Below are 19567 nucleotides of genomic sequence, written 5' to 3'. Positions count from 1 at the left end.
ATGTACACATAATATTCACTTTTTTATGCATGCTGAACTAAAAATAAAACAAATATAATCATTAAACACCTACGACAGAAAGATGCGCACTCGCCATTCTATTTTCCTTATGTCAGATCTGGACATGAACTGCATCAAAATAAAGGGGATGAACGACTATTTAATACGTTAATACGAGGTTTCGTTTCCTTCTTTCTGTTGATAAAGGAAGGGGTGCAGTATATCACACTCTGTTGTTTAATGACGCGTTTGGTCACGTGACTGTACAGGTCCGCACTATCTCCTGGAATGCAGTTTCTCATGCTACACCTGATTTAAAAGTATGTACTGTGTTACAGTCCACGTGTCGTCTCTTTAGTATTTAGAATTAGAATACTTCTGTTGAAAATATAGATCTAAGCCTGTATTTTTTTTGGTGTACACTGAAGGGTTGGAACGGGCCAAAATGAAATAATCAGATACGTGTCACACGCTGAAGTGAGCATTTTATAGGGTTGGATATGTGAGTGCTGACTGTGTGTGTTGTGTGTATGTGTGTGTGTATATATATATATATATATATATATATATATATATATATATATATATATATATATATATATATATATATATAACCATGCTGATGTACAATTAAGCATGTTTATAAACAGCTCATCCTCCATGCCTTGCATTTATGCTTATCTTGAATCATGGGGCGCTCATGGGACTATATGTGGGTACCCAAGTATCATCCCATGTACCTATTGGCGTGGTGTTAGGGTACAGGAAAGTGATGTACCAGTACAATGGACCGTTTGGTCAAAGTGGGGAGTTTGCTGCATGGTCATTGCTGTGAGCAACCAGCGAGATGCAGAATAAAACCAGTGAAAACCTGAGAGAAAGGGTATTCCGAGGGGGAAGAGACATACAGAGCTGAGTGGCTGTATGCCATAAAATACATCTGAATTGTAAAAAATACATTTCAGAAGTGTCACAAATGAAAAACATGTATGGAATGAAGAAATAAAAAAAAACCTGCATCAATCATTAACTTCAAAAGATTTTTAATATACAGTCAACATATGCTGTAAAACCCTTTCTTTCCTTGTAAGAAAGAATTCATTTACAGTTCTTAAGAACTTGAAAACTGGAAAAGTGAGTAAGTAAAATATGATCATACAATCAACAGAGAAGATTGCAGGCACCTGGGACTGGATAAAGAAAGGGTCTGGAGGAGACCAGACAAACCGGTTCTACTGCTAAACACGCTGTGTATATCCTGCTTGTTTCAGCTGCCCTATGCCCACACTGACACATTTTAACTGTGTTTCTTGCACAACATGTTGATGAAATACACAATACATGGCCTCTGGCAGTTCCCCAGGAGGGTCTGTGCTGTGCAAAGTGAGACAGGTCTACCTACATGAGAAGGAGGCTATGCTGTTCATCTGGTCCACACTATCTGAGTGTGTTGAGCTGCAGTGTTGGCTTCTGGTCACTGTGAACTTGGCTTAAGATGTAGAGGGCTTCATTATCTTCATTACAATCACAAAGCGGTCCTGTCATGCTATAGTGCTCTGAGTCAACTAACACGGCTGTCATTGACAGGTACAAAATGGCTGTTAAGAGAGGCTGCCTGTGTCCTCACAAACACAGACCAGTTTTATCTGCATATTCCCCAAAGTGATATTCTGCATTTCAGGAAGTAATCTTCCTTTTGGGGGGGGTTATTTCCTGCTCTGATCTTTAGGTTATGCATTCATTCATGCATGCATTACATTTTTCCACTTTTGTTCAATTCCTAATTGAACTGATTCTGTTTCCAATAATAATGCCCCTGACACATTCTGCAAACTTGAACTAAAATGCTATGCTATAAAGCTGGTGGTAGGTAGCTATTCCAAAATGTGACAGTGCGCTTATTACACATTACGACAGCCATTAAAAAATGTGACAGTGCGCTTATTACACATTACGACAGCCATTACAAAATGCAACAGTGTGCTTATTACACATGGGGACAGCTGCGACTCAGAGGAGGTCTATTTGTGCCTCTGCTCCCCCTGCTGCAGCCGACGCGTGAGGTCATCGAGCCGGACGTCCTTCAGGTGGACCAGGTGCTCCAGGCGACGCACCTTGGCCTGCAGAATCTGGGGGGAGGGGAGGGGAGGGGAGGGGTGGGTGTCAGAGGATAGGCATCAAGCTTAGACTTGTATAACACATCTTTCACAGCCAAGGTCATCCCAAAGCATTCTACAAAACAACACACCACATGCTAACCAGTACACCCTCATACAGCGGTCCTCAGCTTTATAGCCATGTGCAGCTTTATGGGTGAAATAGATCCGAAAACAAATTGAAAGCCAGTGCATGGGTACTAGGACACATGTTATATGTTCAGTTTTCTTGCTTCTGGTCAATGGCATGGATGGTTGGAAGCCTATAAACCTTTCATGCGACTTTCAGCCACCTACTAAAGCAACTAGTTAATTATGACATTTTTAATTACTGTTTTAAGCAACTGTTTCACATTGTTATAGAAAACTTTTGCTCAGTTAGGTAAATTATTTAAATCATCCATGCCTTCAAAAGGCACATGGATTATATGGTTCGAAACATCAAGTTGACAAACTTTAACTAGTGCCTTCATCTGGTGCCTTTTGCAGTGTGCACTTTATAGCTAAAGATTCTCAAAACATCACTGTTGTGTCTGAAAATGAGACGATTGAGCTTTGTGTAAAACTGTTAGGAAAATGCAATTCCTACAAAGATTCATTGATTTATAAAAAATGTGTCTATCTAATATAAAGAGGTCTTGCCTTTAATCTGACAATTCCAATTCTGATCTGTGTTTGAGACGGAGTAGCTAAAACTCCAGACCACTTTAAAAGAGACCCTTCTTATTTGCAGACAGTGTCTTTATGAACAAACAACAGGCCGAAAATCCAACAGAGGTATCTTACATGCGACCCTAGCTTCGAGGCCTGAGCTGTGAATGTGGCGATGCTCGTTTCAAACCCTGATGAACCTGAGTGGTGCTTTTAAAGAATATTTGTCTAGTTTTTATTATTAATATTATGATTTAGTTATAGCCTGTTATTGTTGCATACTTTCAGAAAAGCAAGATAACGTTTGTCCGTGCCACGGCTTCACGTTGTCGTGTGGGGTTGCAGATTTACATACTGAAGAGGAACAGACTGAGCATGCAAAGACAAACAAAGTGAACTAAAGATCACCGAAGCAGCACTGCTGCTGGTATCCAGCCAGGAATGACAAAACAAACATTACGCAACATGCTGCAGGTTCACTTCTGAACACAGCCATCGATCTCAGGAGCGGAAACCATGAATGTTTGTCTTGTTGAGTAATTTATTAAATTATCCAGAAAACACCTGACCGTAGGTTAAAAGCACGGCCCTTTATTTCCTCATGATTATATATAAAAAAGAAAAATAAGACTGCTTCCTGGGTAAATATTGGGGGTAATATTAAGGAATGCTTAGAACACCAAGGAAAGCAGGTGAAGATAACCTTCATGAGTACAACAATACAACCAGACAGCCTCTCACTGCACTCTACTAATACAACCAGACAGCCTCACACTGCACTCTACTAATACAACCAGACAGCCTCACACTGCACTCTACTAATACAACCAGACAGCCTCACACTGCACTCTACTAATACAACCAGACAGCCTCACACTGCACTCTACTAATACAACCAGACAGCCTCACACTGCACTCTACTAATACAACCAGACAGCCTCACACTGCACTCTACTAATACAACCAGACAGCCTCACACTGCACTCTACTAATACAACCAGACAGCCTCTCACTGCACTCTACTAATACAACCAGACAGCCTCACACTGCACTCTACTAATACAACCAGACAGCCTCACACTGCACTCTACTAATACAACCAGACAGCCTCACACTGCACTCTACTAATACAACCAGACAGCCTCTCACTGCACTCTACTAATACAACCAGACAGCCTCACACTGCACTCTACTAATACAACCAGACAGCCTCTCACTGCACTCTACTAATACAATCAGACAGCCTCACACTGCACTCTACTAATACAACCAGACAGCCTCACACTGCACTCTACTAATACAACCAGACAGCCTCACACTGCACTCTACTAATACAACCAGACAGCCTCTCACTGCACTCTACTAATACAACCAGACAGCCTCACACTGCACTCTACTAATACAACCAGACAGCCTCACACTGCACTCTACTAATACAACCAGACAGCCTCTCACTGCACTCTACTAATACAACCAGACACCCTCACACTGCACTCTACTAATACAACCAGACAGCCTCACACTGCACTCTACTAATACAACCAGACAGCCTCACACTGCACTCTACTAATACAACCAGACAGCCTCACACTGCACTCTACTAATACAACCAGACAGCCTCACGCTGCACTCTACTAATACAACCAGACAGCCTCACACTGCACTCTACTAATACAACCAGACAGCCTCACACTGCACTCTACTAATACAACCAGACAGCCTCACACTGCACTCTACTAATACAACCAGACAGCCTCACACTGCACTCTACTAATACAACCAGACAGCCTCACACTGCACTCTACTAATACAACCAGACAGCCTCACACTGCACTCTACTAATACAACCAGACAGCCTCACACTGCACTCTACTAATACAACCAGACAGCCTCACACTGCACTCTACTAATACAACCAGACAGCCTCTCACTGCACTCTACTAATACAACCAGACAGCCTCACACTGCACTCTACTAATACAACCAGACAGCCTCTCACTGCACTCTACTAATACAACCAGACAGCCTCACACTGCACTCTACTAATACAATCAGACAGCCTCACACTGCACTCTACTAATACAACCAGACAGCCTCACACTGCACTCTACTAATACAACCAGACAGCCTCACACTGCACTCTACTAATACAACCAGACAGCCTCTCACTGCACTCTACTAATTTGATAATGACATACACACTTACACGTATCTACCCAATGTTTTTTATTTTTTTAATTTATTATTATTATTATTATTATTATTATTATTATTATTATTATTATTATTATTATTATTATTATTATTATTAATCACAGCAAATAGATATGAGGTGAAAATCTGAATAATAATAAAAAATACCTAGAGCTTTTGTAAAATAGAGTGAAAATCATTAAACACTGAAAATAAAGAGCTTTTAATTGAACGTTTACTGTTTCTTAAACTGTTCATGTAAACCCTGAGAGGTACATGAAGCTGTCTTGCAAGGCTTTGTAAACACATAGTTTTGCTTTGTTTAGTTTGATTGACAGAACTTGCCGTTTGTAATACATTTACTGTGGAAGCAATGTGTCGTGTCAATGGCCTGTTTATAGATTCACTGATTACACAGCCACTTACCAGGAACTTTGTACTGTAAGTGTATTTAAGCAGAGCTGAATGATCACCATGTCATGGCATTTCTTTGGAATAAGCCATCAACAGCTGTCAGTGATTCGGATTCAGATCAGTTTCAATGAAACTACTCTACACTCTCCAGTTTTCTTTTTCTGGTACCAATAGAAGGCAGAGGTTCCAGTCTGCCTGTCTCCGTGCCTGTCTCCTTGCCTGCCTCCCTCCCTCTCTCCCTCCCTCTCTCCCTCCCTCCCTGCCTGTCTGCCTCCCTCCCTCCCTCGCCTCCCTGCCTCCCTCCCTGCCTGCCTGTCTCCCTCCCTGCCTCCCTCCCTCCCTGTCTTCCTGCCTGCCTCCATCCCTCCCTGCCTGCCTGTCTCCCTCCCTGCCGGCCTCCCTCCCTCCATCTGCCTGCCTGTCTCCCTCCCTGCCTCCCTCCCTCCCTGCCTGCCTGTCTCCCTCCCTCCCTCCCTCGCCTGTCTCCCTCCCTCCCTGCCTGCCTCCCTCCCTCCCTCCCTATCTGCCTGCCTGTCTCCCTCCCTGCCTCCCTCCCTCCCTCCCTCGCCTGCCTGTCTCCCTCCCTGCCTGCCTGTCTCCCTTCCGTCTGCCTGCCTCTTTCCCTGCCTGCCTGTCTCCCTCCCTCCCTGCCTGCCTCCCTCTCTCCCTGTCTGCCTTCCTCTTTCCCTGTCTGCCTGTCTCCCTCCCTGCCTGCCTGTCTGTCTCCTTCCCTCCCTGTCTGCCTTCCTCTTTCCCTGTCTGCCTGTCTCCCTTCCTGTCTCCCTCCCTGCCTGCCTGCCTGTCTCCCTCCCTCCCTGTCTGCCTTCCTCTTACCCTCCCTGCCTGCCTGCCTCCCTCCCTCCCTGCCTGCCTGTCTCCCTCCCTCCCTGTCTGCCTGTCTCCCTCTCTCCCTGTCTGCCTTCCTCTTTCCCTGTCTGCCTGTCTCTCCATGCCTCCCTCCCTCCCTCCCTGCCTGCCTGTCTCCCTTCCTGTCTGCCTGCCTCTTTCCCTGCCTGCCTGTCTCCCTCCCTTCCTGTCTGTCTTCCTCTTTCCCTGTCTGCCTGTCTCTCCCTGCCTCCCTCCCTGCCTGTCTGCCTGCCTGCTGTCTCCAGCTTGCTCTTACCTGGATGGTCTCCCGAGATGCGATCAGGGCCTGTTCCTTCTCCTGCAGGTGGAGCTGGGTAGCGGAGTCAGTGATGGTGGCTGGGTGGGGTCTCCCCGGGCTGCAGGCAGAACATTCATTCAAACCATCAGGCGACAATGTATTATTATTCCCTAAATGTGCTCCTTTAAGCTTGTCTGGAGAATCCTAACTGCCAGGACTGAACAGCCTTCCTCGCTCCATTCAGATCATGAGACAGAGTGACTGTTCAGCTGCAGGACCTCAGTAACCAGCCCCACCTGCCCTTTCAGTTTATATTAATGTAAAGGAAGTGGGACTGGAAGAGTTGAAAGGTCATTTGAACAGAATGAGGAAGGCTGTTCAGTCCCGGCAGTTAGCATTGTCCAGACAAGCTTAAAACAGCACAGTTAGAGAATAACATCAATAACTCAATACTGAAGCCACAGAACAGAGACACAGTTTGAAAACAATGAGAGCTACGTGCGCTTTTATATGTATAATGTCTACACAGTATAATATCTCTATCATTCTCTAGTGCTGCTTCTGCTTAGACCATTATTTACTAGGTGCACTAACCAAAATAATCAGCATGAAAGTGTACAAAGCATGTTTTTGTGTGTGTGTGTGGAGGGGGGGGGGGGGTCCTGTTAACACATGTTTCATTCACACAGAGCATAGGGGAGTAAATAATGTAATGGCAATGGAGAGCCAATAAGCTCTGGTCATTTTTCTCAGTGTACAGTATGTGTTTTAAACTTTTCTTGGGCCTATTGAGTTCCTTTCTGATGAAATGTGTTTATCAATATAACATAATGGTGCACAGCATGGCAGATCGTCTGAATGACAAATGGTATCCAGTACTACTTACCATTAAACAAAAAGCTTCTGTAAACTTCAAAAAAATCATCCAGATTGAACAATTCTGCCTGTTACACAATCCTACAATACTGTATTAGTTTTATTGTGAAATCGGACTAGAAAATGGAAAACCTCTGTACAAAAGCAGTTTCAGAGGGGATGGAAATTACAGCTGCACAAGCCTCTGGAATAGTTAGTAAGCATAGTAACCAGGGCAGAAGCCAGCCATGGAAAATCACGAGGCACTTTACCAGGCAATGCGGCTAAGCAACATGTATGACAGTGGAAATGAATTATTACTAGTATGATTTTAAATCACAGCTGGCCATGGCTTGGTAACTAAAGACTAAGGCTTCTATTTTTTTCAAGGTTATCACGGATTTCACGATTTCCGTTAGATTTACCCATTGCCGTGTAATGTGCAGTTCCTTGTGAAAATTCCCATTTCTGAAAGAATAGTGTAAATATACATATTTTTTTTTAGCAAACATTTGCTTTACTGACACACTAGTTGTTAGACTACATTTACAGAGGGAACCTGGGATGTATGTATGTTTTTTTTATTTCAGTTTTTTTTTTTAAATTACATTTTGTTTGATAATTTACTGATGGTGAAAATAGAACATCTTTAAAAGGTGAACATAAAAAAAAGAAATATTCTACAAATATTATGTTTAGTCGTGAAATATCGTGAAACAAATACAGCCCAGCTAATGACCCAAGCAGGAATAACATGCCCAGAATGGCAGGGAAATGCTCATAAACAAGCATGCATTTAATAACATGCCCAGAATGGCAGAGAAACGCTCATAAACAAGCATGCATTTAATAACATGCCCAGAATGGCAGAGAGACGCTCATAAACAAGCATGCATTTAATAACATGCACAGAATAGCAGAGAAACACTCATAAACAAGCATGCATTTAATAACATGCACAGAATGGCAGAGAAACGCTCATAAACAAGCATGCATTTAATAACATGCCCAGAATGGCAGAGAAACGCTCATAAACAAGCATGCATTTAATAACATGCCCAGAATGGCAGAGAAACGCTCGTAAACAAGCATGCATTTAATAACATGCCCAGAATGGCAGAGAAACGCTCATAAACAAGCATGCATTTAATAACATGCACAGAATAGCAGAGAGACGCTCGTAAACAAGCATGCATTTAATAACATGCACAGAATAGCAGAGAAACGCTCATAAACAAGCATGCATTTAATAACATGCCCAGAATAGCAGAGAGACGCTCGTAAACAAGCATGCATTTAATAACATGCCCAGAATAGCAGAGAAACGCTCGTAAACAAGCATGCATTTAATAACATGCCCAGAATAGCAGAGAGACGCTCGTAAACAAGCATGCATTTAATAACATGCACAGAATAGCAGAGAAACGCTCGTAAACAAGCATGCATTTAATAACATGCTCAGAATGGCAGAGAAACGCTCGTAAACAAGCATGCATTTAATAACATGCACAGAATGGCAGAGAAACGCTCGTAAACAAGCATGCATTTAATAACATGCCCAGAATAGCAGAGAGACGCTCGTAAACAAGCATGCATTTAATAACATGCACAGAATAGCAGAGAAACGCTCATAAACAAGCATGCATTTAATAACATGCCCAGAATAGCAGAGAAACGCTCGTAAACAAGCATGCATTTAATAACATGCACAGAATGGCAGAGAAACGCTCGTAAACAAGCATGCATTTAATAACACGCCCAGAATGGCAGAGAAACGCTCATAAACAAGCATGCATTTAATAACATGCACAGAATGGCAGAGAAACGCTCATAAACAAGCATGCATTTAATAACATGCACAGAATGGCAGAGAAACGCTCGTAAACAAGCATGCATTTAATAACATGCCCAGAATAGCAGAGAAACGCTCATAAACAAGCATGCATTTAATAACATGCACAGAATGGCAGAGAAACGCTCGTAAACAAGCATGCATTTAATAACATGCACAGAATGGCAGAGAAACGCTCATAAACAAGCATGCATTTAATAACATGCACAGAATGGCAGAGAAACATTCGTAAACAAGCATGCATTTAATAACATGCCCAGAATGGCAGAGAAACGCTCTGTAGCAGGGCAGGAGCCCTGCACATGAAGAGGGGGTTTGTGTGTGAATACATTGTTAATTTAATATTGTGTAAATGTGTGTAATGGTTATTTAATTTATTGCAGTACCTGACGCTCCTGGGATCGCCTGCCTGCTGTGTGTGATTGCCAGCTGTGGATGATCAGCGGGTAGGTGTGTTCCAGCACAGCGTCAGGTATAAAGAGGTCCTGTTTGTTCACCTCGGGGCTGCTGCAAAGCCACGGACAACGGGCTGAAGATCGTCCACGCTACCCGAGCATAGTGAGAGAAATAAGTTGCTGAAATCCTCCGATCGCCGTGATGGTGAACCGGGATCGGAGCCAAAAGAAGCTGCCAAAACCGCCGACGGCCGGAGTCGGGGTTTGTGTTGATACATAAAGATTAGTTCGGGGATGGTAGATCCCCTTAAAGTATAGCGAGGTGAGCAAGCGGGACCTCCATGCATTAGGGAGTAGCGCACGCCGTTTTTACGGCACCTTTTATTTTATAGTTTTTTGTATTGTGTTTTATTTTGTTTTTCGTACGCTGGCCGTATGCACTCAGTGAGCTACCATGGTTGGTAGTGTCACGTGAGCTGTGGTGTGTATGTGTGTAAATAAATCCTGCGTGCCTGCGGGGCGTGTCAATTTCAACCTGTCTGGTCTCCTGCCTATCACTCAGCAGCGAATGCACGCACCCACAAGCAAGAACCCTTTCACACGCTCATAAACAAGCATGCATTTAATAACATGCCCAGAATGGCAGAGAAACGCTCATAAACAAGCATGCATTTAATAACATGCCCAGAATAGCAGAGAAACGCTCATAAACAAGCATGCATTTAATAACATGCCCAGAATGGCAGAGAAACGCTCGTAAACAAGCATGCATTTAATAACATGCCCAGAATAGCAGAGAAACGCTCATAAACAAGCATGCATTTAATAACATGCCCAGAATGGCAGAGAAACGCTCATAAACAAGCATGCATTTAATAACATGCCCAGAATGGCAGGGAAACGCTCATAAACAAGCATGCATTTAATAACATGCCCAGAATAGCAGAGAAACGCTCGTAAACAAGCATGCATTTAATAACATGCCCAGAATAGCAGAGAAACGCTCGTAAACAAGCATGCATTTAATAACATGCCCAGAATAGCAGAGAAACGCTCATAAACAAGCATGCATTTAATAACATGCTCAGAATGGCAGAGAAACGCTCGTAAACAAGCATGCATTTAATAACATGCACAGAATGGCAGAGAAACGCTCGTAAACAAGCATGCATTTAATAACATGCCCAGAATGGCAGAGAAACGCTCATAAACAAGCATGCATTTAATAACATGCCCAGAATGGCAGAGAAACGCTCATAAACAAGCATGCATTTAATAACATGCCCAGAATGGCAGAGAAACGCTCATAAACAAGCATGCATTTAATAACATGCTCAGAATGGCAGAGAAACGCTCATAAACAAGCATGCATTTAATAACATGCTCAGAATGGCAGAGAGACGCTCGTAAACAAGCATGCATTTAATAACATGCACAGAAATGGATCTCATTCTGGGTCAGGGTTTAAGTGCTGTGCCTCAAACTGATTTTATTTACACATAAGCACACAGCAATGTGGTGTTCAGACAAAGCTACATGGAGACATTTAAAGTAGCCAGTTAGAGTGGGAGCACTGGAATTGCTTTCATGGTAAGGTCTGCGTGGACATGTGGACAACAGTCCCATTATAACCGTGACTGTGTTTAAATTTCTACAGTACGAAGCACAGACGAGACAGCAACAGTAAGGAGTGTCCGCTCTAACACTGGGGTGGTTCCATAAGGCTTTCTTGTACTTCTCTGGTCATCTTGTAGACACAAATTCAAATAAACATGTTTGATTTCTTTTCAGAGATTGATTCCAACCCGAGCCCTTCATTTGCGTCTATTACCCTGAATATGAAAGCAGTAACACATGACAGAGTGTTCCAGTATGTTTCAATACCCACACACCGAGTGGTGGAGTTTGGCACAACGAAGCCAATACCCTGAAGTGTGTAACTGCACTTATAAAATGGCACCCCCCCCCAGCCTCCCCTCCCAAAGTGAATTGGGTGTCCAGTGAATCAGACTGTGTTGGTGTGGTGACATGTCTGCACAGGTTGGAACACTTGTTAACCAATGAGATTCCTCCCCTCTATTCTTGCCATTTATGACTGAATTCAAAGTAATCAGCTAGGTGCTTTCCCTCACTCTCTGCACTTCCTACCAGTCATTTTAGAATCTCCCTGCAAATTTCTGAAAGGAAAAGGCAACCTGTTAAGCCCTTCCCAGACACCCCGGTCTTAAAGTGATTGTAGCAAAATCATTCTAGAAATCTACTGAATGATGTTTTACCTAACATGGATTCATTTTAAAACAATACATGTTGTACTACACTAGGATAAAACATGTTTTCAGGTAGTGTTGCACTTCCTTGTACATTTCTTCCTGTCATTAACCAACCAGCTGCTTCTCCTATTGACTGCCATGTTTTCAGGCTTGACCCACAAAACACTAATGTAAAATGGGTTAGGAAGTGAAGAGGTAATATACTTCCACAAAGTAAGGCAACTTAGACCCCTCTTGTACCTGGTATAGTATCAGATATGATGCTTGCTCCAGCACATTTCAATCCTGCTTGTAGCAAATGGATGTGCATGGCAATTATTTTGTTAACTGCATTCTGTCAGCTTATGAACGGCCGTCATGCATTTTGTCTCTCATGACCCAGGTACGTGGTTTCACGCTACGTGGGATTGTGACCCGGGTAGCCCAGCTAGGAGTGCCAGTGTGACAGGGGTATGATAGAGTGCTGATAAGAGAGTTCGGTTGGCACGTGCATCCATATTACTGATCTCGAAAGCCCTGATGCTGTGGGACATTCCCTGAAGGGGTCATTGAGGAATGGCCACATATTCCTCCGAACAATTTAAACACCTCGCTGGCTCGTCACATCAAACCAGTGCTGTTCCACTGACAGTGTTATGGCGGGTGTTTCTGTTTTTCTGTCTCACTGTTGAATGATGCTAACCTACCTGACGGGTTTGAGCCCCTGCTTGCTGTGCAAGTTTCCTGCAGTCGAACTGTCCTTGGCTTTGGGGACCTGGGAAGAGTAGCCTGTGTGTGTGAACAAGCAAGCCCTTTGTTAGTAACCATGAGGTACAACAAACAGGGAGTCTTTAATACTGATTGATCTGCTGCTTACCTGTGCCATGCTCGTTGGAGCCCTGTGTGGTGCTGTAATACTCCAGGTTCTACAAAAATAGGGATGCAATAGCTTAGAGTTTTACAAGCTTTCCTTAACCATTCTCTACTACACCATTCATTTGCAAATGGACTTGTCACATGACAAAAAAGTACCTCCCTTTTCCAGCCCTGCCCTACCCTGCCTAGCCTTGCAGCCTGCCTCTCTCCTCTCAACACCTCCTCACCTGTGGGGGCAGCTTGCTGGTTTTCTGTTTCTGCTCGATCTTCTCCCGCAGAGTGCTGAGGACCTGCTCCACCACCCCTGGAGAGCACTGCGTGATCTTCCGTATCTGATCCTCAGGGACACTGAAGCTCAGCCGATTAAACACCTTCCTGTGGGGGGGCGACACCACCAGACAGATCAAGCAGAGAGAGACACGGAGGGGCATGCTCTTAGAACTGGGCAAGGGCCAACAGCGGCACCCTGTACCCCGTGCAAAGCAATGTAGATAGCAGCTTGGTACGGTTATGAAACATCATAATGTATACCTCAAATAATGTATACCTCTTATGATTCAAACATGGCCTCTGTCAAATACAGTCTTCTCTCTAAGTTCAGATGGTACACCAGTGTGTAACCAATAAACTGCTCCCCCTGCAACCAGTAGAAGTAAGAAACACATCTGTAAGAAATAGCCTACTACACAGAACAAATGTGGTGTTTTCTTACATCCACTGGGGGCAGAGCATTGCAGGGGAGCAGGTTATTGGTTACACTCTGGTGTACCAGCTGTACTTAGAGTGAAGACTGTATTTGACATATCTACAGACGCCACACGAGTGTTCTTAACCACTGAGTTTTAAATAGACACCAGGATGTGACAGCTGACACAGAAAATGATATGGAAAGTGATGATAAACATCAAGAAGAATACATTCGTTTGGATCATTGTGATATTTAAGTTGCTCTTTAAACCAGGAGAGCAAAATAAAATACGGAAGAGAAGAGCAATAAAGTACCAGAAAGCATAGGGGACTGGCTGCTGGCTAGGTGAAATCATTTTGTAAGAGAAAATACTCTTTTGGTCCCTAAATCCCCATTTCTCCAGTGCAGGTATTCATTGTCATGTTACAAATAATGACTGCAAGAATCATTTTAATTATCCCCTTCTTGGAATTAAAAATGTGTATTCTCCAATTGTTATTTACCTGAGTCACAGAAACCAAATGGTCCTGTTTGTAGCATTTTGATAAATATTCAGAAGAACCTCTTTTCTAGGTAACAGCACTCTAATGGAATTGCAATGGAGGCTCCTCCAGAGTGAGATTCTGGGTAGTGCTGTGCCTTGATCATGAATTACGAGATTATGTGTCCACGGGTATAAGTGGCAAAGCATCATGGTTCAGTTCCTTGCAATATATTATAGACTACTCAGGATTTTTCAGCCAATCAGAGCACACATTTCACATTCTGTATTCCATGACACATCAGGGTGTAACCCTATTCATGACATCACCCGTGCCTCTTTCAGTTTTTACCATGCTGTGTTCTCCATATTAGCACTGCTGACATGGTCACATGCTTTAAAAAAAAATTACCTGTTCAGTTGGCTCCAGTTGTCGACCTTCTGTTGTGTAGAACTGGCTGGAACATAGTTGTGCATTTCCACCAGCTTCGGGAAGTGGAAATTAACAATCTCTGCAGCTAGCACTAGGTGAAGGAAAGAAAGGGAGCATGAGCCAGTCAGTGTGTTATGAGGGGTCACAGTTTGCTACTTCATCTCCTTAAATATCTAAATGCTTTCAAAAACAATTCAATCACATTACTGACATGGATTGAAACAGTTTTGGCCAGAGACCCCAGGCTGATCCAGCTGAACAGTGCATTCATTATTTTCCATTAGCTGTCCTAGAGGAGGAGATTGCATGGGTGCACAGTTTGGGTACTGTATTTTTACGGTGGTGTTTGAGCAGTGGGTGCACAGTCTGGGTACTGTATTTTTTACGGTGGTGTTTGAGCAGTGGGTGCACAGTTTGGGTACTGTATTTTTTACGGTGGTGTTTGAGCAGTGGGTGCACAGTCTGGGTACTGTATTTTTTACGGTGGTGTTTGAGCAGTGGGTGCACAGTCTGGGTACTGTATTTTTTACGGTGGTGTTTGAGCAGTGGGTGCACAGTTTGGGTACTGTATTTTTTACGGTGGTGTTTGAGCAGTGGGTGCACAGTCTGGGTACTGTATTTTTTACGGTGGTGTTTGAGCAGTGGGTGCACAGTTTGGGTACTGTATTTTTTACGGTGGTGTTTGAGCAGTGGGTGCACAGTTTGGGTACTGTATTTTTTACGGTGGTGTTTGAGCAGTGGGTGCACAGTCTGGGTACTGTATTTTTTACGGTGGTGTTTGAGCAGTGGGTGCACAGTCTGGGTACTGTATTTTTTACGGTGGTGTTTGAGCAGTGGGTGCACAGTCTGGGTACTGTATTTTTTACGGTGGTGTTTGAGCAGTGGGTGCACAGTCTGGGTACTGTATTTTTTACGGTGGTGTTTGAGCAGTGGGTGCACAGTTTGGGTACTGTATTTTTTACGGTGGTGTTTGAGCAGTGGGTGCACAGTTTGGGTACTGTATTTTTTACGGTGGTGTTTGAGCAGTGGGTGCACAGTTTGGGTACTGTATTTTTTACGGTGGTGTTTGAGCAGTGGGTGCACAGTCTGGGTACTGTATTTTTTACAGTGGTGTTTGAGCAGTGGGTGCACAGTCTGGGTACTGTATTTTTTACAGTGGTGTTTGAGCAGTGGGTGCACAGTCTGGGTACTGTATTTTTTACGGTGGTGTTTGAGCAGTGGGTGCACAGTATGGGTACTGTATTTTTTACGGTGGTGTTTGAGCAGTGGGTGCACAGTCTGGGTACTGTATTTTTTACGGTGGTGTTTGAGCAGTGGGTGCACAGTCTGGGTACTGTATTTTTTACGGTGGTGTTTGAGCAGTGGGTGCACAGTCTGGGTACTGTATTTTTTACGGTGGTGTTTGAGCAGTGGGTGCACAGTCTGGGTACTGTATTTTTTACGGTGGTGTTTGAGCAGTGGGTGCACAGTCTGGGTACTGTATTTTTTACGGTGGTGTTTGAGCAGTGGGTGCACAGTCTGGGTACTGTATTTTTTACGGTGGTGTTTGAGCAGTGGGTGCACAGTTTGGGTACTGTATTTTTTACGGTGGTGTTTGAGCAGTGGGTGCACAGTTTGGGTACTGTATTTTTTACGGTGGTGTTTGAGCAGTGGGTGCACAGTCTGGGTACTGTATTTTTTACGGTGGTGTTTGAGCAGTGGGTGCACAGTTTGGGTACTGTATTTTTTACGGTGGTGTTTGAGCAGTGGGTGCACAGTCTGGGTACTGTATTTTTTACGGTGGTGTTTGAGCAGTGGGTGCACAGTCTGGGTACTGTATTTTTTACGGTGGTGTTTGAGCAGTGGGTGCACAGTTTGGGTACTGTATTTTTTACGGTGGTGTTTGAGCAGTGGGTGCACAGTCTGGGTACTGTATTTTTTACGGTGGTGTTTGAGCAGTGGGTGCACAGTTTGGGTACTGTATTTTTTACGGTGGTGTTTGAGCAGTGGGTGCACAGTTTGGGTACTGTATTTTTTACGGTGGTGTTTGAGCAGTGGGTGCACAGTCTGGGTACTGTATTTTTTACGGTGGTGTTTGAGCAGTGGGTGCACAGTCTGGGTACTGTATTTTTTACGGTGGTGTTTGAGCAGTGGGTGCACAGTCTGGGTACTGTATTTTTTACGGTGGTGTTTGAGCAGTGGGTCCACAGTTTGGGTACTGTATTTTTTACGGTGGTGTTTGAGCAGTGGGTGCACAGTCTGGGTACTGTATTTTTTACGGTGGTGTTTGAGCAGTGGGTGCACAGTCTGGGTACTGTATTTTTTACGGTGGTGTTTGAGCAGTGGGTGCACAGTTTGGGTACTGTATTTTTTACGGTGGTGTTTGAGCAGTGGGTGCACAGTTTGGGTACTGTATTTTTTACTCTGGGGTTTGATACTGTATGATGGGTGTGGTATGAACAGCTCTGACTGGACCTGGTCAGTGTATTGATCAGATACCATGGTGATCAGTTAATAATTTGACTGGATGAAACACAAATACAGTGAAAACTGGAGGTTGTTTCCTGTTAACTTTCAAAGGTATTTAGTGGTCATGTTTTCATTTTCTTTGAGACTCGAATTGATTAAACTTAAAAACTCACCATTGTAATAATTAGCTAGAAGGTCTGGCTCCTGCCTTCTTCAGATAGCATGGTAGAAATAGCCAGGAGGAGCTAAGGAGACTGATGTTGTAGCGAACTATTAAAATAGTGAGTTTTGGGAAATCTTTTTGTATCCAAATCCGGCTTTAAACTTCTCCACAACAGTATCTCGGACCTGCCTGGTGTGTTCCTTGTTCTTCATGATGCTCTCTGCGCTTTAAACGGACCTCTGAGACTATCACAGTGCAAGTGCATTTATACGGAGACTTGATTACACACAGGTGGATTCTATTTATCATCATTAGTCATTTAGGTCAACATTGGATCATTCAGAGATCCTCACTGAACTTCTGGAGAGAGTTTGCTGCACTGAAAGTAAAGGGGCTGAATAATTTTGCACGCCCAATTTTTCAGTTTTTTATTTGTTAAAAAAGTTTGAAATATCCAATAAATTTCGTTCCACTTCATGATTGTGTCCCACTTGTTGTTGATTCTTCACAAAAAATTACAATTTCATATCTTTATGTTTGAAGCCTGAAATGTGGCAAAAGGTCGCAAAGTTCAAGGGGGCCGAATACTTTCGCAAGGCACTGTATATATATATATATATATATATATATATATATATATATATATATATATATATATATATATATATATATATATATATATATACACATTTCAAACAGCACGTACGACATGGATAGGAAGAACAGCTCCCGTTGCATAGCAGATCGAGCCATTCGATTTCTTATTATGAGCTGTGAAAAGTCCCTGTGTATACATAACCATGTAAGGCGAGTCTGAAGTTCATATTAAAAACTGGGACGGTTCAAATTTCAAGTTGTATACAGGCAAACCTATTACTTACTGATTTTGTCCAGCTTCTTTGCAGGGCAATTATGAATTTGAGTATAAATAAATAAAAACAAATGTCGTTCCTTACTACCATGATATAGAAACGTGTTGCAGCCATTAAGGCAACATGAAACATGGTGATGTTAAACTGTGTCAGTAGAAACACAAGCACATCATTACTCACCTCCGTCGCTGAAGTCCCGGGTAACGTTCCTCTTTGGACGAGATAACGGCATTTTATCCACCCATGAGTACAGCTCCTGCAGACTGTCATCATCCAAATCAAAGGACATGATTTCTCCTCCTAGGACTTGCTGTGTAACTGCACAAACAACGTTTCTTTAGTGTAAACTAACACAACAACACGTCAAAACATATACCTTTGCAGATTCAGAACAATAACTCAAACACACGTTATAAAACGTTTAAAGCATGCCATATAATGCATAGATCTGGTGCAATACATTAATTTACGATGTTTATAGAAATAACAACAACAAAAATACTGTTCGTTTCTTTCTTTTTTAAGTATAAAAAACAACCATCCGTTTAATTGTCAAACAGCTAGTGCATTTGTTACAAGACTCTTCAGACGCCTAACTGAAAAGTCAAAAAGTAAACAACACTTTTGTTGGGGAAACCTGCTGGTTGTTGATGTGCTGTAACCATAGAAACCAAACCAGGCATAGGAAGCGGCGAGCTTCTGGGTTCTTGTCACTCTCCCAGCCAAACGCGTAGCCACCTGTCCCGGTGTACGTGTTCTGTGTCTTTTTGTGGAATCTGTTTTGGAAGACCACACAGTGATATATTGTGTATTAATAGCGTTACCATATGACTCCATGTACAGGAGGACAGTTCGGGAGTCCAGGCTTTTTCTAATACACTCCAATGCATTCTAGTAAAGTACCTGAGACAGGTCAAACGTACCAGAATGCATTGCGATATGAGTTGAGAAGCCTGAACTGCCCTTGTGTACATGGACTCATATGGTAACCTAATGTAATAATAATAAAAAAATAATCTCCTGATCCATAATCTTAATAACATTGCTGAGAAGAGATTGATTGTGGTACCCACAGCCAAGCAATTTTAAGTTTTAATTCACAATGAATTATATCAATATGCTGCTGACATTCCCTATTAAACTTTTTCATTGCAAAATCAGTATCTTTTTCTTTCTACTGTCCCCCACTTTTTTATGTTTCCAACCATTCCACGTGGTTAGTACAGCAGTCTCTGACTAACAGAACAGCCCTCAGAAAGACTGCTGCATTGCAATACTAAACCCTGTGTGCTGTTAGTCTTTGTTCAGGTGCTTTTATTATGAGATCCAGAGATGCTCTTCAGTTCTATGCCTGTAACGTAGGCTTGATCAGCCCAAGGGCCTTTATATTAGTAAGAGTTATCTAGAGCACTGCTGTGTATTCGCAGAAAAAACTAAACAAAAGGACACATGAGTCAAAGTGACTGATCACTAGATGTCCCTGACTCTTCTATAAAGACACTAGGTGTGTACACTTACAACTGGGACCTAAGCTGGTTTAGGATCATATTAAAAGATTATTATTATTTGACCCACCCCCTTTACACATGAGCGCAGACCTAAGCTGGCTGAATGCACACGTAGCCCCTGAGCTGTAGTGTGTGCCCAGTGACATCCTATCAACCACTGCTTGCTTGAAGACATTTCCCCTCCCTAAAACAGGGATATGTTTAAATCAACAACAAGCCTGTCATTGT

At 43.0% G+C, this 19567-nt stretch overlaps 1 protein-coding gene across 3 annotated transcripts; it reads right to left on the bottom strand.

Moving 5' to 3' along the window:
• Positions 1 to 1045: 1045 nt before the first annotated feature.
• Positions 1046 to 18621, bottom strand: LOC117421110 (sperm flagellar protein 1-like). 3 transcript variants are annotated; one of them, XM_034035055.3, is made up of 8 exons: positions 18469 to 18618; positions 18012 to 18149; positions 14328 to 14439; positions 12974 to 13121; positions 12748 to 12796; positions 12578 to 12659; positions 6538 to 6637; positions 1046 to 2129 (listed from the first exon to the last, which is right to left on the bottom strand). In XM_034035055.3, exons 1-8 carry the CDS (start codon positions 18512 to 18514, stop codon positions 2022 to 2024), a joined length of 783 nt encoding a protein of 260 aa, XP_033890946.3. In that variant the 5' UTR covers positions 18515 to 18618; the 3' UTR covers positions 1046 to 2021. The 3 variants fall into 3 exon arrangements, with proteins under 3 accessions (XP_033890946.3, XP_058890736.1, XP_058890729.1); XM_059034753.1 differs by lacking the exon at positions 12578 to 12659 and having other exon boundaries at positions 18469 to 18621; XM_059034746.1 differs by lacking the exon at positions 18469 to 18618 and having other exon boundaries at positions 18012 to 18452.
• Between the last annotated feature and the right edge of the window lie 946 nt (positions 18622 to 19567).

Source organism: Acipenser ruthenus, chromosome 1 (assembly GCF_902713425.1).
Source record: "Acipenser ruthenus chromosome 1, fAciRut3.2 maternal haplotype, whole genome shotgun sequence".
NCBI classification, from domain to species: Eukaryota; Metazoa; Chordata; class Actinopteri; order Acipenseriformes; family Acipenseridae; genus Acipenser; species Acipenser ruthenus.
This window is presented reverse-complemented; position numbering and strand designations above follow the sequence as displayed.